At 47.3% G+C, this 22407-nt stretch overlaps 2 protein-coding genes and 1 pseudogene across 2 annotated transcripts; 2 read left to right on the top strand and 1 right to left on the bottom strand.

The window, feature by feature from the left end:
• On the top strand, positions 3507–8713 carry LOC110433907 (NADP-dependent malic enzyme). The gene is made up of 19 exons (XM_021456966.1): positions 3507–3944; positions 4688–4808; positions 4897–4971; positions 5066–5217; positions 5303–5408; positions 5497–5562; positions 5645–5740; positions 5833–5904; positions 6053–6136; positions 6267–6365; positions 6718–6765; positions 6855–6908; positions 7014–7112; positions 7216–7305; positions 7390–7467; positions 7541–7615; positions 7703–7793; positions 7954–8082; positions 8231–8713. Exons 1-19 carry the CDS (start codon positions 3787–3789, stop codon positions 8317–8319), a joined length of 1782 nt encoding a protein of 593 aa, XP_021312641.1. The 5' UTR covers positions 3507–3786; the 3' UTR covers positions 8320–8713.
• On the bottom strand, positions 8794–10929 carry LOC110433744 (annotated as a pseudogene).
• LOC8069813 (B3 domain-containing protein Os01g0723500) lies at positions 12692–16627 on the top strand. Its single transcript, XM_021457834.1, has 3 exons — positions 12692–13017; positions 14724–15189; positions 16121–16627. The coding sequence occupies exons 1-3, from the start codon at positions 12925–12927 to the stop codon at positions 16528–16530; spliced, it is 969 nt and encodes a 322-aa protein (XP_021313509.1). The 5' UTR covers positions 12692–12924; the 3' UTR covers positions 16531–16627.

Here is a 22407-nt window from a genome sequence, read left to right on the forward strand (position 1 = left end):
TTATGCAATTATGGCTACCAATTCGGAGGTAGAGGAACATGGGGAGGAATAAGAAGGACAGGATTCTCAATACAAATATACAAGAGATAAACAAAGTGGTTATTGTGACTTAAAATAGTTTTTGATCCTTGATGCAAATTTGTCTTCTCTATCTTATGAATTAAAATTTGGAAACTACTAGAGGAACCTAATAATTTTGCTCCCAACGTATTTAGCCACTTCGAAAACTCAACGATTTCTTAGAACTACTAGAGATGCTCCAAAACCCACTCACAATCTTGATTTTTTTTTTTTGCAAGTTTAAAGAAAAAACTGCTTTCCAGCAACTTCTTATCTCAACTCTTGACTGTCTCAATCGCACGGAAATATACACGTGTGTATCAATAGGCCAATCTGGAGGTGGAAGAACGTGGAGAATAATAAGGAGTAGGACAAAGTTTCCAAATGCAAATGTATAGAAGATAAAGAAAGTATAAAAGTGGTTAGGTTTATTTGAAAATAGTCTAGGATTCGTAATGCAAAATTATCCTTTATATTTTAGGCGTGAGATTTTAGAAATTGTTGGAGAAATCCAATAAATATACTCATATTTTTTTATCCAAGTGCAAAGAAACTCCTCAATTCGAACTATTGGAGATGCTCAACCCACCTGAAAGGGGCAAACCCGAGATTGAATAAATTGACTTTTGAAGGTTGCTGGTAGATTGTATATATATATATATATATATATATATATATAAGGAAAACACATGATCTCGTGTCATGATCACATAAACTGATTAGATTTTTTACTCGTAGACTTGAATAACAACGCAACAAAAATAAACTAAAAAAGAGATAGCACTTCCGCAAGGTCACGATGCGCAAAACATCGATTGACCATTTACAAAGGTAACATATGGCCCGGTGTTCCTTTTTCTTTCTTGATACATTACTTTAGTGGAGTGCAGTGGCGGAGCTAGAGAAAATTCAAAAGCGTGTGCTTAACTTGTGGATGCGTAAACTTTTATTTTAAGAGTGCGAATATAGTGAAAATTTAGCTATAATCATTTTTTTCTGTTTTTGCATGGGTGCATATCTAGTATATAATATACATCCGCCCATGGTGGAGTGGGCTTCTATATCATCCTTCACTTCCATAAACAAGGCAGGACTAATCATTCTAGCATTTCTCTTCTTGGACATGCGAATGGTTTTTGAGATTTATTTGGAACAACGTGATAAATTAATATGGGCAAAGCCTATTATTCCAACGCTCTGCAGTCCAGGGCTTCAAGCTCTCATATCGTGCACCTTGATTTATGCCAATGCAATCACGTCAGAGTCGTTCGTTTTCTTATAATAAGCCATATTTTTTCTGTCAGCTAATAATATTTTTCTTTTAAGATAAATTTGCCATAAATTTTCAGATCAACGAACAGACTATCATCAGCTTTTTCTAATCATTTGAGTTCAACATACGTGCAGTTATCGAATGGTAGCAAACAGACGAAATCCAAGGTTGACGGGAAGATGAAGTGACAGGCACCCGAATGAAACCTCGATGAATTGCTTGATGATAACAAGAAGCTTCTTATAGTACACTTGTTATTTGCCCGATTTAACTGGACTCTCTCGCGCATGATCGATTACTTACTGCGTTACATGCATGGATGATCGACGAAGAGAAGACTGGCTAAACGCTCTTGCCATTTTGTCAGCTCGTGCACGCTTCGCTCCGTTCACTTGAGTTTATCTATTGAATTTGTTAGTCATTCAGCGGTATTTTTTTCTTATAATAAATCAACGAACAGTACTTTCAGTTATGACTTATCAGCCAAACAGACAGAGCGACATGCTTTGTAAGCTTTATGGTCCGGGTGTTTTCAGGTAGCTGACTAATACGTAAATACATAAATTAATAATAATGAAACAAAGCATGTAAACAAATGAATCTCGCGTTCAAGGAAAAAGTCTTGGCCTTGGCAGTTTACTATAGGCCTTGTTTAGTTCCAAAATTTTTTTGTAAATTAAGCATTGTAGCATTTTCGTTTATATGTGACAAATATTGTCCAATCATAAATTAACTAGACTCAAAAGATTCGTCTCGTAAATTACAGATAAATTGTGTAATTAATTATTTCTTTTATCTATATTTAATGCTTTATATATATGCCACAAGATTCGAGGTGATGAAAAATCTGAAAAATATTGTAAATTTTTTTAGAACTAAACAAGGCCTTTGAGAGCAACGAGGATGGAGGATGCGTGACTCAGGGTGTGTGGCGAGAAATTGGGCGAGACGATAGAAGCAACGAGATAGCACAGTCAGCAACTCGCGGGCGTGGCGGTTAACAAGTCAGAGCATGGGGGCCAGGCCATATCCGAATCACGATGCATGTTTGTGTGGCTGACCATTAAGAAATGGCGGGCCGAACGGTTTGGGTTCTGATTTTCCGTTTTCAGAGCAACCAATCAGCCTGGAAACTATCTTCGTGACGGAAAAAAACGACCTGGAAACTTTTTTTATCAAAAAAGAAAAAATAGGAGAAGGGAAATCGGCCTGGAAACTACTGATCCGGAGCCACGATGCGTGACGGAATTATCCAGCCAGATTGCCGGAATCATCCATTCTGTTGGGGAAAAAAAGGGTTCGTTCCACGTTAACGTCCGCCCTCGTCCGGGACGATTCACATCCACTCAAAACTCACCGGCAGCGCTGCTTGAACCGGTCACGCAACGGTGACACATTTGTTTTGGAGCTAACCACATAGATAGGAACAGTAGTAGGGCTACTACTGGTACTGGTAGGAGTAGGACCATTAAAACCTTGGCCGGTTGCCCCCGTGTCCTTGCCGGCTTGCCCCTTTGGACCTGGCCACGCACGTTTTCTGTCTCGCAGAGTCGCGGTCCTGCAGTTCGGGCCTCGGGGGAGCCTGGGAGGGGAATCATTTTGATGGTTTCGAAAATGGTTATCTAGCTTAGCGCACATCACATGTGTCTGCATCGTCTCGCACGTTTCTGTCGGTGTCAGCTAAACCCACCGAGATTATCCATTTCGTTACCGCTGATGGCGCACCTCAACCATAAACAATCCGAGATCAGTAGTACACTACACATGGATCCCATTTTAACCCTAATCATCTGCCGATCCCATTTTAATCACCCCTACCCTTAGCCAGGGCCTGTCACGCCACCGAACGACACTGGGCAGAGCCGCGCCGAACTGCCGAAGCCGAACAGGATAGAAATAGAACCAACCAATCGCCATCGGGGTCGGGGGCGCTGGGCGCAGACAGTCGGCTTCCACCAACCCCACGTTGCCAGCAGCAGCCTCCACCTGTTCCACTCGACCACTCCACCCCCTTCCGCCGCCGGGCGAGTCGGCGAGACGCGTCGGCTGCCCGTTGTCCTCACCCTTCGGGTCGTGGGCGGTGGGGCCCCGCTCGTCAGGCGGCCATGCGCGCCCTTCGCGTCCGCTTCCTCCGGGTAACTTCGCGGTCAACCTCCCTCTCCCTGCTCCCTCCCACGGCCGCCACCACACCGACGAAAGTCTTTGCTAACGCCAGCAGCCCAGCAACCAGCAGCAGCCCCCGCCCCCCGCCTCGCCTCGCCCGCCGTTAAATAACATCTCCATCTCGCTTTGCTCCCGCACTAACCACGCCATCACTTCTTCCGTTAACTGCATTCTCCGCGCGGCAGTGGCAGCGGGAGGGAGGACCAGCAGCGGCCGCGGCGACCTGGTGGTGGTGCGCCGGCAGCGGCAGGAGGTGGGTTTCTGCGGCTTCGGCCTCAGCGAAGGGCGAGATGGAGAGCACGCTCAAGGGGATACGCGGCAGCGACGCGCCGTGCGTGCTGGACATGGACGACGCGGCCACCGTGGCGGGCGGCGTCGAGGACACCTACGGCGAGGACCGCGCCACCGAGGAGCAGCTCGTCACGCCATGGACCGTCTCCGTCGCCAGGTGAGCGTGCGTGCGTGCATGTGCGTCGCCTGATTCGTTCCCGGGGTAACCAGCCGCGGTGACTGGGCTCTGGGCCCCGTTGTTTCTCCGCCGGTGACAGACGTGCCCTCGTGTGCGTGTTTTGAAACGAGAAATCCCTGCGACCAACCTTCATGCCGTGTTATTTCGGCCATGTTTGGTTCCACCAACTAAATTTTAATTTTAGCTAGCTAAAATTATTTTAGCTACTCTTGGGTGACTAATGGAACTAAACTATTTTAGCTCTTTTTAGTCAATGCGTTTGGAACTTTAGCTACTAAAATGACTAAAGCTTAGCTAGCTAAAATTTAGTTGGTGGAACCAAACAGGGCCTTCGGAGATCATTTTCTTCTTCCTGTTGTTTTGTTCCTATCCTGGTTTGAGCAAATACTTTGCAGTGATTGATGCATATCCTCATTCATTTTGAAGAAGTGGAGTTCAGGTTATGAACTTATAGTTACGATGCTTCAAGTTTGATCAGATCAAACCATGTTACTTTTCCCATTTTGTTATCCCAGGGGCTAGGTGTTCACCGAATTAACTTGGTGTCTCCTTTGCTTGCTCATAGGGGGGTTATGGTAGGATTGATTCATCTAAATAGAATGCGTGATCACCTGTCAGAAAGGACAAATTAGCACTACTATATAGGTGTTTCGACAAAAGCAACTTCGTTTTGTTTGGCAGTATAATTTGACATGTGATTTTTTTTTGTCGGTGTGTCGTAGCGGTTACAATTTGCTGAGGGATCCCCGTTACAACAAGGGACTTGCGTTCACAGAGAGGGAGCGTGAGACGCACTACCTCCGTGGCCTTCTGCCACCAGCTATTGTATCTCAGGAGCTCCAGGTTCAACTATCCTCGATACTTTTCTGTCATGATGAAACAATTTAAATTTGTCTGCCCACCTGATCCAAGTGTACTCTGATGTCATCAGGAGAGAAAGATCATGAATAATATCCGACAATACCAGTTGCCTTTGCAGCGCTACATGGCCCTCATGGACCTCCAGGTAACTGATCATTAAGTTTCCTTGTTATGCATAGTATAGCTGATATAAGGAGTTCATCTGGGTTACACTTTTCTCTCATACCGTCTTATTACAGGAAGGGAATGAGAGGCTTTTCTACAAGCTGCTTATTGACAATGTGGAGGAGTTACTTCCTATCGTCTACACACCAACTGTAGGCGAGGCCTGCCAAAAGTATGGATCCATTTTTAGTCGTCCTCAGGGTCTTTATATCAGTTTGAAGGAGAAGTAAGTTTTTCTTTATGGATTTTTTTGGTCTTCAGAATTGCCATTGCCTGTTCAGGTTCATATGGTGTTTTATTTGGTCGTGCAGGGGAAAGATCCTTGAGGTGCTGAAGAACTGGCCAGAGAGGAGCATTCAAGTTATTGTTGTTACTGATGGTGAACGGATTTTGGGGCTTGGAGATCTCGGATGCCAGGTATGGTAGAATCTTGTTCTAGGTGTATTGAGCATTGATGACAAGCAATCTCCCAGGCTTTATGCTGATTGAGATAGCATCTATTTAGGGAATGGGGATTCCTGTTGGTAAACTTTCCCTTTACACTGCCCTGGGAGGAGTTCGTCCATCTGCTGTAAGCTTTTCATATCTACCTTTGTGCTGTTATTCAGACTGCTTTTTTTCTTGATACATAAATGATACCAATAATGTTGTAGTGCTTGCCAATCACATTGGATGTTGGTACAAATAATGAGGAGCTGCTTAATGACGAATTTTACATTGGCTTGAGACAAAGAAGAGCCACGGGCCAGGTTGGTGTAACAGGCCATCAGCATGTTCTTGTTTTCCTATCTTGTTCTAGTTCAAACTGAAGTCCTTAATTAGTCATTTTTGTACTACTCAGGAGTACACTGATTTTCTGCAAGAATTTATGAGTGCTGTGAAACAAAACTATGGGGAAAAAGTGCTCATTCAGGTAAGGCACATACTAAGAAGGCTCCATACATTATCAGAGCTAAGTTTGGAATAGAAATTTATGCAGCTGGCAAATGAGTAATCCCAGACTTGCACTTCTATATCTGAGACACTATTACATCTTTACCTGACTATTATTTATCATGCAGTTTGAGGATTTTGCCAACCATAATGCTTTTGATCTCCTTGCAAGATATGGCACCACTCACCTTGTATTCAATGATGATATTCAGGTAGTATTATTTGATGCCTTATGACTTGTTTGCCAAGTGACTTACTGTGCCATATTTACAAAATAAGATTAAATGCAAGTTGGCTTATTAAAAAGTGATTTCTTAAATTTGTAATGTTTATATATTGCAGGGAACAGCTTCTGTGGTTCTTGCTGGGCTTATTGCAGCCCAAACACTACTTGGTGGTTCATTGGCAGATCACACTTACCTTTTCCTGGGTGCTGGAGAGGTCATTTTTTCTGTGACTCTTTTATAGGCATTTAATTTCAAGCTAGTCTTTGTATGTTGATTTCTATGGTATTGGTATATAATAAAATACCAGATGTAATGTACTGATCTAACCCTCTTGATTCCAAGCGTGTCATGCTATATGCAAACCAAGTATCAACTCAACTATTTGTAATTTGGTAGTCAAAATAGTGTATATCATTCTTATTCTATTAGTGGAGCTTTCTATGCCTGGGATTTATATTTACATTTTTTTTAACTCAACTTGTTTACAACTGCATTTTTCTCAGATCCCAATGTTGGTTTGTTTGCCATCTTTCTTCCCATATCAATAGTTGCTCTGTTGCTTGCAGGCTGGGACAGGTATCGCTGAACTAATAGCTCTTGAGATCTCACGTCAGGTGCTTCTTCATTTTCTGTTGGTTTTTTTCTGCTGTTTCCGGCTTGTGCTATACACGTCTGGATGGCCTAACAGTTTCTTAATGCGCAGACGAAAGCTCCTATAGAGGAGTGCCGCAAGAAAATCTGGCTTGTTGATTCAAAGGTCAATTTTATGAAGAGGGCCTCCTCGCTTTTATTTCATTATATCTTTGTTTCAGAACATCAGTTTATTCCTTATTGCTAACAGTAAATACTGGTCAATTCACAGGGTTTGATTGTCAGTACACGAAAGGAGTCCCTTCAACACTTCAAGAAACCATGGGCCCATGAGCATAAACCAGTCAACAACCTCTTAGATGCTGTTAACGTATGAGTTTTCCCTCAAAAGAAATTATGGATTTTATAACTTATCATGGACACCTGAATCTTTACGTCCTGTATCCTGATTCCTGACCCAAATGGCATTCCAGGCTATCAAACCAACAGTGTTGATTGGCACATCCGGGAAGGGGCAAACTTTCACAAAAGACGTTATTGAAGCGATCTCCTCATTTAACGAGGTAACTTCCACTAACACAATTTGTTAGTTGTGTGTATATTGAGGCAACAAGGTTAGAAGCTCAGTGTTTTGTTAAACGCCACAGAGACCAATCATTCTTGCCCTTTCGAACCCAACGTCGCAATCTGAATGCACAGCTGAGCAAGCTTACACATGGAGCAAGGTAATGATCTCAGTCAGCAGTCACGTCAACTTTTTATCTGTCATGGGTCTGCACTAACGATCTGAATTCACAGGGCCAAGCAGTGTTTGCAACTGGGAGTCCATTTGATCCTGTGGAGTACAATGGCAAGATACATGTTCCCGGACAGGTATGGATGATGAACGCTGCTCAATGCTCATGTTGTTGCAGATATTTTGTGTGCTTTAAATGTTCAGAACTGACCCTGCTTCTACAGGCAAACAATGCCTATATCTTCCCAGGGTTTGGCCTTGGTGTGGTGATGTCTGGGGCTATCCGCGTTCATGATGACATGCTTCTGGCAGCATGTAAGTGCTACTAGGCTTAGTTATAGATAAAAGCATTGTGTATATGGTTCTATCTTTTGAGCTCAGTCCAGCCAAAGAACTGCTGGTTGATGCACACTTTAGGCCTTCTTTGAAGTAGATGCTGAATTAGCTAATACTCTGATCATACATCTTGGAACAGCGGAGGCTCTGGCCCAGCAGGTCACAGAAGAAAATTTTGAAAAGGGGCTCATTTATCCTCCCTTCTCAAACATCAGGAAGATCTCTGCCCACATTGCAGCCAACGTTGCAGCGAAGGCATATGAACTTGGTTAGCATATATCGCCTATCTCATAACAAAAATGAGTTTTTTCGCGAACAGGGCTGCCCCCGTGTTTCATTAAGACGAAAAAATGAGTAAAAATAACTATGCTCTTATCAACAAAGATCGGCTCATCACTAACTCTTCTCACCTGTAGGTTTGGCAAGTAGGCGCCCTCGGCCAAAGGACCTGGTGAAATTTGCAGAGAGCTGCATGTACAGCCCCATTTACCGCAACTACCGCTGAATGCGAATCAACTCCAGTTATGTACAATCAGTAGCCTTGCATCAACTGCAAGATTTCCTAAGAATACAACTTGGTTCAGTCTTCCATGCTTCAATACGGCTACCTCTAAGCTTTCTAGCATAGTTGTTTCACGTCCTGTTCTGCCCCTATGTATTCCGCAGTGTTTATCTTTTGCGATGTGATGTAAAATAGCCCCGGTTAGGCTTTTGGATCCTAGTCAATCATGGCACTGCTGCCGTCCTTCCGGAGAAGGATAAATTTGGAATAAAGTTTGAATCGACGATTCCTCCGTCGGTACTGCGTCTACGTTCACCTCGACGTTTTTTGCTTGACACTTGCTATTGTTTTCAGCGAGTGCTTGGTTGTATGCGTGTTTGTTGGTAACACCAGGAAAGATTCGTCCCCCCTTTTTTCCCTTACTTAGACGAGGACAGGTTCTTCTGTGGCTAGAGTATGCTGTCGCGACTCGCGACAGAAATTGTGCGGGCGCGCTTGCTTGAAATGGGCAAATGGCTCTAGTTATTGAATGTTTCCTAAAGCACAGACCCAGTGTGATAGGTGCTGCCGAGGTTTTTTTTTTCGAGATCACGACTTCACGTGTTTTTCATTAAGAAGAAGAGCCGAAAGAAACGAGTTCGCAAGTAATCCAAAGATTACCATTGAAATCCAGAACACAAACAAAAGCAAAAAACCTGAGGGGGATCCTCCACCTAACAACCCCAACAGCTAAGCCAAAAACAAGAAGAACAACTCAACACCTAGGTAGCCAGCAGTGTTCGGAGCCGCAACATAAAGGACAACTGACGGCCATGCATCCGTCCCCACCTCTTCAACCTCAACGACCAACCCAGCCGGAGACGCGTCCTCAGTGGCAAAGCGAACCAACCGACGGCCAAGCATCCGTCTCCACTTCAGCCACCTCGACGACCAACCCAGCCGGAGACGCGTCCTCAGTGGCAAAGCAACCATCCGACGGCCAAGCATCCGTCCCCACCTCAGCAACCTCAACGACCCACCTGCCGGAGATGCATCCTTGGTGGCAAAGCAACGCACCTCGGCGGCAAAGCGTCCGCCGGAAACACCTCGGTGGCAAAGCATCCACCGGAAAGAGCACAACTGCAGCTTCAACAAACACTAGCCAGCAAACCTGAGCGGAGAGCAGCAAGAAGCACGAAAACGCTCGGCACGACGCCCGAGGGACCATGCGGGCAGCAGGCCACGCGTAGAAAGAACTTCGGCGGCAACGCCTTCAAGAAGGGAAGCGACGCGGGGAGCGCCGCCGTTGCCGTCCCATACGGGCGAGGCGCCCTAGTTCCTTGCAACCATCAACCCCAGAAGGGACGAGCGCCGTCGGCTGAGGAGGGGTACGCAACGACATATGCCTCCAACGAGGAAAACGACGCCCCGAAGGCGTCGCCATAGTCGGCCAGAAGGCACGGCTTTCGCCTAGCGCCACCCACTCGTGCACGAACCGCTCCAAAACGCCGACCACGCCGCCATGACGCCGAAGGCGAACCGCTCGAACAGCTGCCCACATCACCACGATGCAGGGAGCGCACGAGGTGAGCCGGCCGCCGTAGCCGTCCGCCGCCAAGCAGATGACCACCGCAGCCGTGGAGGAAGTGCCGAAGCCTTAGCAGCCGCCCCGAACGAGCCCAACCGTCCTGCACCCCACCCCGACCACGCCGGAGCCCAGACGGACGCCAAGCAGGCCGGCCAACGGAGGGAACGGGGGAGTCGCGCCAGATCAGAGGCCGGAGGCCCAGATCCGGCCGTCCCACAAGCCGCCGACGCCGGGGACAGGACGGGCAGGCCGGCCGACGGAGGAGAACGGTGGAGGTGGCAGCAGCAGCAGCAGAACAGGGGGGCCGGGGGCCCAGATCCGGCCGTCCCCCGGCCCAGGCCGCCGACGCCCACCACCACGGAGGAGCCCGTCGTCGCCGAAGGACGGGTGGCTGGGCATCGTCCGGCACCTGGAACTGCGTCACGAACGCGCGCACGCCAGCCCTCTCCCTGCAGTGCCACTGCCACCTCACGGCGTCGCCGCCGTCGTCGGTGCCCCCCTCCTCCTTTTCCTCGTGGCCCGCCGCCGGGGCGCCCTTATCGCCGGCGTCGTCCTGGTCCTGCTTGTGCTTGCCGCCGCGCGCGGACGCGGAGGATGCGGCCGTCCACCAGCTCGACGGCCACCTGCTCCATCGGTGGCCTCGTCTCGCCGACGCCGACGCCGGGGAAGCCGCCGGACGGCAGGGGGGCCAGGGGCCCAGATCCGGCAGACCCCCGGCCCTGGCCACCAGCGCCCGCCCCGATGAAGACCTCGCCGCCGCACGACGAGACCGCGCCGCCGCAGGCCCCTAGGCCAACGGGAGAGGGGGAAGAAGTGGAGGGGGGAGAGGAGCGTGGTGGAGGAGGAGGGGGGGGGGAGGAAGGAGCAGGCGCGGGCGGGCCGCCGCCGCCGCCAGGAGGGCGGCGACGGCGGCCGGAGCGTCGCGGCGGGGGTTGGGAACCGGGGCGGGGGTTGTGCTGCCGAGGTTCTCTTTTTTTGGGTGCTAAATTACACCCATCCAAGTCAGCCAGTCCAAGCCTGTTCCCAGTTTTCCAATGTACATTCATGTGGCAAGATGTTGTCGGTGTTTGTTTGATTGAGGTCTTGTTTGGTCCCCTTACTAAATTTTAGCTAACTTAAACTATTTTAGTTACTCTTAGGTCTTGTTTAGTTCCTCAAAAATTTTGCAAAATTTTCCAGATTTCTCGTCACATCGAATCTTTAGACGTATGTATGAAGTATTAAATATAAATGAAAATAAAAACTAATTGCACAGTTTGGTCGGAATCGACAAGACAAATATTTTGACTAGTTAGTCCATAATTGGACAATATTTATCAAATACAAACGAAAGTGTTACTATTTCTATTTTGCAAAATTTTTTGAACTAAACAGGACCTTAGATGACTAGTGAAACTATTTTTTAGTTAGTGTGTTTGAAAATTTAGCTACTAAAGTGATTAAAATTTAGCTGATTAAAAAATTAACAAGGGAAATTAAACAGCTTGCTACACGCCTAGAGTGGCAGGGCCAAGTGAAACTCACACTTTCGGCTGACCCTACAAATATTGTACTGGTGCCAGCCAAGGTGAAATAAAGGTGGGTACATATTGGTACGGTGATATCTGCGACGATTCCTAAACAGATAACCATTTGTCGTGTTGTGCCCAAGCCACCCAGGATACTGCGTATAACCCACCATTACCCATATGTAAATCCCATTTGCTCGCTTTATTAGAGCTAAAAAAAAGTTGGCCAAATGTTGAGGCCTCAAGGGCATAAGTTCATCAGTGCATTGGAAACAAGAAATGCTCCAATAACCCACACGACAGGAATACTTCCTGCTTATTCATAAACACCTCAAAACCTCCATTATTGGTTCCTTCTCATATTCTTTAATTTTTCTTTACCATCAATGATAAGGGGTGAGTGCTTGATGTGACAACAATTTCATATCTAGTCAGCACTTCTAAAAGCGCAAGCCTTTTTAAACAGTGGCGTCACGGCATCCCATAAATGCTTTCGTGTGACTAGAGTGTACGACGTGATTTATATAGATTTTCATATGTCAAGTCCTCTGTCGTTATTGTATCGCTTCTATATTTTGTGCAACGACCCCATACAAATATCCTCAGAACAAAGCTTAAAAGGAAACAAGTATAATTTTAGACAATATGATTGTGTAGCGAAACAACTATCTATAAAAACCATTTTGTGGAACAGCAGCACATTGGCATGCATCCTACTCCAAGTACTACATTCCATGATGTGCCAATATTTTACTGCGGCCTTGTTTAGTTCACCCTGAAAACCAAAAAGTTTTCAAGATTCTCCGTCACATCGAATCTTGTGGCACATGCATGAAACATTAAATATAGACAAAAATAAAAACTAATTACACAGTTTAACTGTAAATCACGAGACGAATCTTTTGATCCTAGTTAGTCCATAATTAAATAATATTTGTCACAAACAAACGAAAGTGCTACAGTACTGAAAACTTTTTACTTTTCGGAACTAAACAAGGCCTACTCTCGTGTCATTGGTGCGATGAGTAGGTGTATATATCATATATGCATGCAAACGACCTATTTCCCACTGCATTGCGGGGGCCACCCTACAATTGCCTTCAAGGCTGGGCCCGCATGACAGTGACGTGTCTTCTCTGCGCTCGTGAGGGCCACAAGCATTTTTTGGGGCTGTGTCGTGGCCCCAAAGCCAACAGCTGCTCGCACCCTGCAGCAGTGCAGATATCCCGGGGGCTTTTTTTGGCGTAGCTAATGAGGAGGGGTAGTACGGCGTGACTGCGTGAGACCGCGGGCTGTCCACTTTGGCGCAACTGACGCTGTCACGCTGATGAGTATGATCGCCACGGCCAAAAACTGCCGGGGCCCGTCTCGCGCGTCAAAAGCTGAGCAACTCGGTTCTTTTCCTCCCCACGGTTAATTCGCCGTGATCATTGCTTCCTCGCTTCCTTCGCCGGGCTCTGCCGGCTTCGCTGCGCCGCAGCAGCCGCATCCGCATCATGTGCTGAAGAGAGGCCGGAGGGGGGGGGGCAAACGATGCCGGCCGAAGAGAGGCAGTCGCCGTGGGCGAGCGGTGAGAGGCGGCCGCACTTCTTCAAGGTGCTCATGGGCGACTTCAAGAAGCGCCTGGTGAGTGAGTCACTGACTCAGTTTATTGTGTTGAAATGCTGCCTCGCATGCATGTGCCCGATCCTATACAAGTAGAAGCTACGGACTAAGGCCTTGTTTAGTTTTAAATTTTTTTTGAAGCATTTTTGTTTTTATTTGACAAACATTGTTTATCATAGAGTAACTAGAATTAAAAGATTCATCTCGCGATTTACAGTCAAACTGTGCAATTAGTTTTTGTTTTCATCTATATTTAATACTCCATGCATGTGCCATAAAATTCGATGTGACGGAAAATCTCGAAAAATTTTTGGTTTTTAGAGTGAACTAAACAAGGCCTAATAGTGTTTTGATTGTATATTAATGATTGGCGTAAATGAGAGATCATACAGCACGGCGGCACATATAAAACTGACAGTGAGCCGACATCCAAACCAAACCCACACCAATCCAAAACATATATATGTGAAAGTCAAATCCAAACCAAATTAGACCATGACTTCAATCATCCACACCAAACCTTACCACTTATGCGCTAGACCCATTAAAATACATTTCCAACCCACCATTTCACCGGTACCTCATGCTATTGTTTATATTTAGCCATAAACAAAAGCAAAAAATAAATAGATAGAATAAAAAAATTATTGTAAACTCTATTATTTAGAGCAAAACCAATTCAGCCCATTTTAATAGGGCCCAAACCAAACTGGCCCAACAGCCTTTTTAGCCTATTTCAATCCAAACCAATACAGTCCAAAAGTAAAACCAAACCAAAAAATCCGGTTTTAATCCAAACCATTGTCAGGTTTGGGCACATATACATATACTAAACACTTTGCCATTTTTTTTTTGCTGTTGCAGACATATGAACCAATGCAAGATACTAAAAACGCCACTCATATATATGCAACGTGCGTCATCTCAACACGTATGCAAAGGAGGAGGGTATCACGTAACCCATCACGCTATTAGGGATAGCAAAATCCCTTACCGTGTATTTGGTTGCAGAGCGGGGCGAGCTGGGTCGGAGCAAATCCGTTCCTGTAGCTGTTTGGTTGGAGGATGGGAGGGTTGGGTTGGCTCCAGGGTGGAATATTCCTCTAAGATGCGGGTTGGACTCGTCCGTCAAAATCTGGCGGACAGAGCCGCTCGAGCCGGGTTGACTCCCACCAAACACTAAATTCCTTCAACCAAACACTGAACGGAGCCGCTCTGTCCCCAATTCTTCAACCAAACACTAAAATGGGTTGCCTCCGTCCCCAAAAGCAGAACACTGGACGGATTGGCTGCGTCAAAAAAAACTGGCACCCAACTTCACCGAAGCGGAGACACCCGGAGCAGCAAAAAGCACATGTCACACAACACCACCACCACCACCACTACCGTAGCAATGGTGCGTGCCCTGCCACCTCGGCTCCCGCCGCGGCGCCACCCAACTCCACCGCCATGGTCAAGGGCACTCATGTCCACTACCTTCCCACCGGTGGCCGAGCTTGTCAGCAGGAGGGGAGAGGAAGCGGAGTTGCGTCGTCTCGCTCCACTGTGACGGTCACGTAATAACATCTGTGATAAATGATGGTTTTTTTCCCGCTATTTGTTCACCACTTCACCTATACAAATGCACGGTTAATAATGTTCAAATGTTGTGTTTGTATATGATCGAATGGTAATAGTGTCATTGCTGTATGTACTCAGATCAATTTTCTGTTACATGCATCATGCAGAAGATCCCGCCAGACTTCTGCAAGCACATCCCTTGGGAGGCGTCAAGGAAGGCCAAGACCACCCTCAAGGAAGCGTCCATGGCGGCCACCCTGGAGGGCCCCAGCGGGAGGACGTGGCTGGTGGTCATCCGCCGGTCCGCCGAGGGCACCTTCTTCACCTCGGGCTGGCCCAAGTTCGTGCAGGACCAGGAGCTGCGGGAGCTCGAGTTCCTCGTGTTCCGGCACGACGGCGGCACGCACTTCACCGCCATGGTGTTCGACACCACGGCCTGCCAGCGGGAGGACCTGCTGCTCGGCACCACGGCCTGCGAGCGGCAGAGCAACAAGCGGCGCCGCGCGAGGACGGAGCCCTCGCGTGATGCCAATGCCAAGCGGCCGAACAAGGATTCCCTCGGGAAGGAGCTGGTGCCGTACCGTGCGCCACGTGAGCAGCAGGTTTCATGCTCCAATTCGACGCCGGAATCGGGTAACCTTCGTGACCGCCCGGATCAGGGAGCATGTTTATATGGCTTCACATAACCCAATTTACTTTTTTAATATTGGGCAAATGAAAGAAGACTCCACGCAATTTTAAGGCCTAGAAACTACTAAATCAGTATTTAGCCAACAAAATAAACCTCATAATTATTTTTAATTGAGGTCTATAGATTACTCACTGTGGTCCCAACTTATAAGTCATTTTTAGCTTTTTGGATATATTTTTTACTAGACGCTAAAATATATGATGTGTCTAGAATTCTAGATACATGATAAAAAATATGTATCTAAAAAAGCCAAACTAATTCACAATTTGGAACAGGAAGGCATACACTAATCGGAGAAAAGAAAATTAAAGTATCTCGCTACATGCTAATAAAATACTTATGGTGACAATAAATGTAGCCGTAGAATTTGAAGTAGAAAATGAGACTAAAAGTAAATGAGAGTTCACGCTAAGTTGTATAATTTTTTTTAAAAAAGGATATATACTAGCCGCACAATTTGCATGAGTCATCTTGCAGCAGTTTAATATTCTGGTCGAAGCCCCAAGAGATAAAATAAGCCCAACCAAAGGCCCAGGTGATCCTTTCCCGAGTTGACCCTTTTTTAAAACTTTTGGTAAACACATGAATAAATCTATGAAAAAAAATCTACAATAAGCCTATAAAAAGTGTCGAGAAATTAAAATCCTAGATAAAAATTGAGACAATGCAAGAGAGCTACAAATAAAATATTTAGAGATGGTGAAAATATATCTAGAAGCTTCGAGGTTTAGCTCTAGAAAAAATAGGAAAAAATATTTAATAAATCTAAAAATGAATGACATGACACATTATATTCTTCGACCCATTTATATCACCTATTATACTCCTACTTGCTTAAAAATTTCTTGCAACCCAATGTGTATGCTGCGGCAGCTGGCGCTGTCAAGACCGAGATCGAAGACGGCGACGAGGTAGCGCTGTGCGTTATGATCCCGGCGCCACCGCCGTCGCCGGACCACGCACCGCCGAAGCGCGGCCCGGAGCCTCAGCAGGTCGAGGACGGCGCGGTGAAAACGCGGAGCATCCACGAGGACCTGCAGGCGCTCGCGGACATCCCGGACTCCGTCAGGCGCTACAAGGGGTACGTGTCCCGGCGGCGCCCCGTGACGGGCGCCGAGCGGCAGCGCGCCATGGAGCTCGCCTACGCGTTCCGGTCGTCGCTGCCCTACTGCGTCATCCGCATGAGCACAATGCACGTCTACTACTCGTTCATGATGGTGAGGACGTTGCTTTCATTGTTTCCATCTATCACTCAGCTTGATGATGATGGTGACGATGACTAAGACTGACATACTGGAAGCGTTCTTCCCTGTCTCTCCCTCTGTGTGTGTGTGTGTGCGCGCGCGCGCGCGCGCTCGCCTGCGTTGCAGAGGTTCCCGACGGGGTTCTCGCGGCAGCACCTGCCGCGGGAGCGCACGGACGTGGTGCTCCGTGACCCGGGGGGCAAGGCGTGGGTGGTGCTCTACATCCCCAACACGAGGGACCGGCTGTCGCGCGGCTGGTGCGCCTTCGCGCGGGGCAACTGCCTCGAGGAAGGGGACTACTGCGTCTTCGAGCTCGTCGGCGCCGCCGAGTTCCGCGTCCATGTCTTCCGCGTCGTCGAGCCGGCCGTGCCGGCGGTCAGGCTCCGGAGCACGTGAGCACACGCACGGTGGCAGCTGACGTGCGCGCATCGGGTCGTCATCAGAGGCTGCTGGTTGAGCTTAGCAGCGGAAAGGGAAGGGTGCTGACTGAATACCTGCAGTCCAACATGAGGACAATTTCGGCGCAAGTTGAAGGCATGTACGAATAGCTGTATCGATGGTGTTTGCCTCGTTTTTCTGCTGCTCGTTTCGTGGCGATCGAATCTGTTTCTGTCAACGTGCATACAAAACTTTCTTTCATTGATTGACTTTTCGCTTCCTGCGTAATCTCATTGTGCATAATCTTGGCGTGGAAAATGCGGATAGGTACTGGCCGGCACGTGGAACTAGATAGCTAGTCAGCACCAGAGAAGAACTGAAACTGAAAGACGACGTAGAGACTGTCAGTGTAGTCCTGGACCGCTTGGCTACCTCATATCATACAGTCATTCTGTTTTTCCTCTCTACCAACCCAATTCCAACGCCGTAGGGCAGCCGCAGCTGAACGGGTACTTATTACTATTCGAATTATCTAAAGTAATTTATTAGAAAAAGTCTATATAATCCTCAAACTATCTAGAGTGGAATACTTCATCCTCCAAACTATAAAACTGAATATTCTATCCCTGAACTTTCAAAACCGGTCAAATAACCCTCGAGAATGGTTTTAGATAGTGGTTTGTCTTTTTCTTTTTTATTTATTTCAGCTAAATCTTTGAAAAATCATAATAAATCACAGAAAAATCATAAAAATAAAAAAAATCAATTTTGTTGAACTCGTGATGAGTAGATTTACATAGTGAATATTTTAGTACAAAGTTTTTGCTGTAGCTTTAAATCAATGTTTTTCTGTAATTAATTCGAATAATTCATATATGTAGTTTCTATGGTCCAATTTGTGGTAAAAATTATATGGTGGACTCACTATTGTATGCTTGAACGATGGTAAAATTTTCATACTTATTGGATCACGTATAGCTTAGTTATAGATAAAGCATAGATTTAACAAGAATAAAGCTAAATAAATCTATAACTAAGTTATACGTGATCCAATGGGTACAAAACTTTTACCCTAGTTCAAGCATACAATAATGAGCACAATATAAAATTTTTACGACAATCGAACTATAGGAAGTACATATATGAATTATTCTTATTAATTATAGAAAAACATAGATTGAAAGCGACAATAAAAACTTTGTAGTAAAGTATATCATATTATATATTCATTGTGTAGATCTACTCATCAAGAGTCCAGCAAAATTGAATTTTTTATTTTATGATTTTTCTGTGATTTATTACAATTTTTTAAAGATTTAGCGGAAATAAATAAAAAAAATAAAATGACCCTCTAAAGTCACTCTAGGTGGTGATTTGACCGGTTTTGAAAGTTTAAGGGGTAGAATATCTGGTTTTATAGTTTGTTGAGAATAAAATATTTCACCTTAGATAGTTTTGGGAGGTTACGTAGATTTTTTCCCGTAACTTATTAATCCGGTAGGAAGGCAGGCGGTGTACACAAACTTGACAAAAAAAATACCGTGTTCGACTCAAATAGTCCAGATACAGTTGGAGAAACGGCTCGCCTGCAGTACTCGTTAGTTAGTCATTACATGTATAGAAGACACCAGCGGCTCCACGCCATCCGTCGGACTATTCTTCTTGTTTAGTTGGATTTATATTAATCCACAGGTATTTAGGATGAACTAGAGTAAAACTTATATTAAATTTTATCTTAATCTATGCTAACATATATAAATTGAGATAAATCTGACAACATACAAACATAGCATGAAAATAAAAAGATAATATTGCCTAAATACAAAATTTGTTAAAAAACATGATCCGGGTTTTCAAATTAGCTAAGCACCACCCATCGAGCAACATCAATAAATACTCAAACTTATATTGTTGCACAAGTTATATTGAATCAGCACAGTGTCGACGAAAGCTGGTCGGCAGTCTACCTTGGGGTATACCCACGGTAGTAGTTTATCGGTAGACGGTGCGCAAACTACGAACTCGATGGTGACGCAAGACTCGGACAAGCTTTTTATCCAGGTTCGGCCGCCGAGTTGGCGTAATACCTACGTCCTGCGTCTGGTTGTATTGATTTGTGTTGAGAGAATATCCTGTCCTAGGGGGGTCCCTTGCCCCTCCTTATATAGTCTGGAGGGCAGGGTTACAGATCTGGAAACTAATCCTAGTCGGTTACAATTGCCATGGATAATTCGATATCAATTCCTATTCTAACCGACTAGAATCCTGCTTGATCTCCACATCTTGTTTCCTTGCGCGAAACTCCAGGTTGTCTGATCAAGCCTTGAACTCGTCTCGTAATGGGCCAAGCCTCCTGGCCGAAGTCTAGCCGTAAGGGTATAGGGGTTTATACCCCTACAGCTAGTCCCCGAGCACCATGTATTGTGATGTAACACGTCGTCTTGAGCTTCTTCGATCAGTGAGACTTGACGTCTTCAATAAGTGGGAAAGTCGCCCAAACAGTTGCAACGGTTCTTTGACCAACTCAAAAGACAGTTGATCAACATTGACATCGAAGAAGCGAGTTGTTCGAAGAATGCATGGTGCTCTAAATTAAAAAAGATTTCTTTCCTGGTGAAGTGTGCCCACTTTACTTTTTTGAAAGGTATAAACATAAAAAAAGCAAGCATATTCACCGTAAGATGAAGTGTGCCCACTTAGTCCCCGAGCCTGGTAGTAGGTGACGTAGGCACGTGGTGCCAGGGTCAAAATAAAAGTCCTCAAAAAAATTCTGTAACTGAGATGCATCGCCAGATGCATCGTACCGATGTAGTCCCCGAGCTTGCTGGAAGGCGAAGTATGAGCCTTGTAGCAAGGTCTAAAAAATTGAATTTACCAGTCCGTCTGCAATTGAATAGACTAATCGACCAGTCCCCGGGTGTATAATAGTATGACGACCAGTCCCCAAGCACCAAGTGCGCTCCTTAGAATTCTGCGTTGCTATACTGTACGACCAGTCCCCGAGCATCGAGTGCTCGGTGGTCGGTGCAGTCTTTGAAGTTCCGAGCTGATAGACTGGGCGACCAGTCCCCGAGCGTCAAGTGCTTGGTGGTCGGTGCAGTCCTTGAAGTTCCGAGCTAATAGACTGGGCGACCAGTCCCCGAGCGTCGAGTGCTCGGTGGTCGGTGCAGTCCTTGAAGTTCCGAGCTGATGGACTGGGCGACCAGTCCCCGAGCATCAATTGCTCTGTGGTCAGTGCAGTCTTTGAAGTTCCGAGCTGATGGACTGGTCGACCAGTCCCCGAGCATCAATTGCTCGGTGGTCGGTGCAGTCCCCGGATTGTTGACTCTCTGGCATATTTGTCTTCTTTTTATTGAAACGATCTTTTCAGTTAAAGTTGACATGACGAGACCTCCTGATGGGTTGTCAGATGGACGCATGAAAAGTTGCGCCTGGCAACTGTGCAGCCGCCCTTTGCGTGGTTTGAGAAAAAGGAAACCATCAATTGGTACGAAAACTCCGCCGCATTAATTGTCTATAATCATTGTAAACCGAAACGCCGCATCCGCCGCATGGCCCGCCCACTTCCCGAGAATACAGGAAATGGGAGAGGTGGAGTTGCGGTTTATAAGAGCCTGACAGTTCCGCCTGTACTCCTTACCCTGCCATTGCCCTCAAGCCTTCCATTCTCGCCTCTTTCGATCACCTGCATCTTCGTAACCCAAATCCACTTCTCACCTCCAATGGCGAAGAGCGACTCCAAGAAGAGGGCCGAACTGATGGCCAAGGAGTGGAAGAAGTCCCGCAGCACCACCAAATCCCTCGGTGACCTCGTCGACATGGGACTCCTGCACAGCTCGGAGCTTGGCGGCTGGAGAGCGCCGGAAGGAGAAAGCTTCCCCGACCCTCGTGCCGGTGAGATCGTCGTGTTCGAAGATTTCGTTAAGAGGGGATTTGGGGTTCCGGTTCATCCTTTTCTCCAAGGTCTTCTTTTGTATTATGAGATCGGGATTTGCAATCTGCACCCGAACTCAATTCTCCTTATCTCCACGTTTATTCATCTGTGCGAGGCCTATGTTGGCATAGAGCCGCACTTCGATCTTTTTCGTTACCTTTTCTGCTTGAGGAAGAAGGGAGCAGTTGGAGGCTCCAAGGTCGCAGGTGGAGTATACCTCAACCTTCGTGATGGAATGAAGAATCACTACCTGCACTGTCCATGGAACACTTCCTTGACCGAATGGTATAGGAAGTGGTTCTACGTCAGGGAGGAACCGGGCAGCTCCACGTTCTGCGACGTGGGGTACATTCCCGAGAAGAGGGTGAGCTGGACCGACCGCCCGGAGTTCGACGGTCAAGTGGCGGATCTGATGAAGCTGATCGACTGGTCGCGCCTGGATGGGCTTGGCGTGGTCGGCAACTTTATTTGTCGTCGGGTGATGCCTGCCAGAAGAGGGTGCACTCGGCGTACGAGTATGTCGGAAGCGTGGACCCGACCAGGATGCGACCGGAGATCTTGGAGAAGGCAGAGGTACAACGGCTGTTGAACGAGCTGTTCAACTTCGCGGACGGAGGCTTCATCAGTGGCAGTGATCGGGTGCAAGCCTTCAAGTTAGGTCGACCAACACCAAAGGTATGTTGCAGATTATTTTGTTTTAGTATTCGTATATCGTATGTGGCTGGCTCATCTTTGTTGCTTTTTGTAGATCGGCGATGTCGACCGGTGCACAGTGTATGTATCACTGGCACCGGGGGTGGAGAATCCTGTGGGAGAAGACCCGCTAGAGGAGGACGCTGCTCGGTGTGCTCATTACACCAGCAGTGAGGAGGAACAAGCCCGCCCCGTCCCAACCACCGAGGAAAGGGTGTCGGGGAAGAGGCCAATGCCTGTGGATCCGTCGCCGATGCCGACACTGCCGGCGGAGAGCAGCCGAGCGCCGAAGCGGCGTCGGTTCGTTCGGATCGACGACGACGACGAGGAGGAGGAGGCCGTTCCGTCGTTGGTCCGGAGGCCTCCTAGCCGTCCGGACGGCGGGGCGACCACTGCCAACCGTGTGGCCGTCGATCCACCTGTGCCTCGCGCTGGGGAGTCGGGAGCACAGGTGCCGACTGGTCGGACGAGAAGGAGGTTTACCGCGACCCACCGCCGCTCAAACCTATAAGTGTTCAACTTACGTATTTCACCGATGTTTTTTTATTGTAGTTTTGTTCCTTTAGCGCGGCGTCGGATGTCAACCCTGGCCATGCCGCTGGCCAGGGGACGAGTGAGCCGGTTTGCGCTGCTGAAGACGCGGCCCCGCAGACCGCAGAGCAGCCTACGGCTGCAGCCGTGCCTGAGAGCGCCGAGGAGTCCCCGGCCGCGGCACCGGCTACGTTGAGCAGCCCGACCAGGGTTGAGGAGGCTATGGGGACGCCTCCCCCAGCCAGCACCACGGAAAGGGAGGGAAGGGCCCCGACCCCTCCTCCCGCCGGGGAGGGTGAAGTCTCCACACCGCCCCGAGCAGGGGCCGCTTCGACTGCAAGCTCCCCAGGTCTGGTCCGGGGACCAGTAATGCCTGGGAC

This window comes from Sorghum bicolor, chromosome 3 (genome assembly GCF_000003195.3).
Source record: "Sorghum bicolor cultivar BTx623 chromosome 3, Sorghum_bicolor_NCBIv3, whole genome shotgun sequence".
Classification (NCBI taxonomy): domain Eukaryota; kingdom Viridiplantae; phylum Streptophyta; class Magnoliopsida; order Poales; family Poaceae; genus Sorghum; species Sorghum bicolor.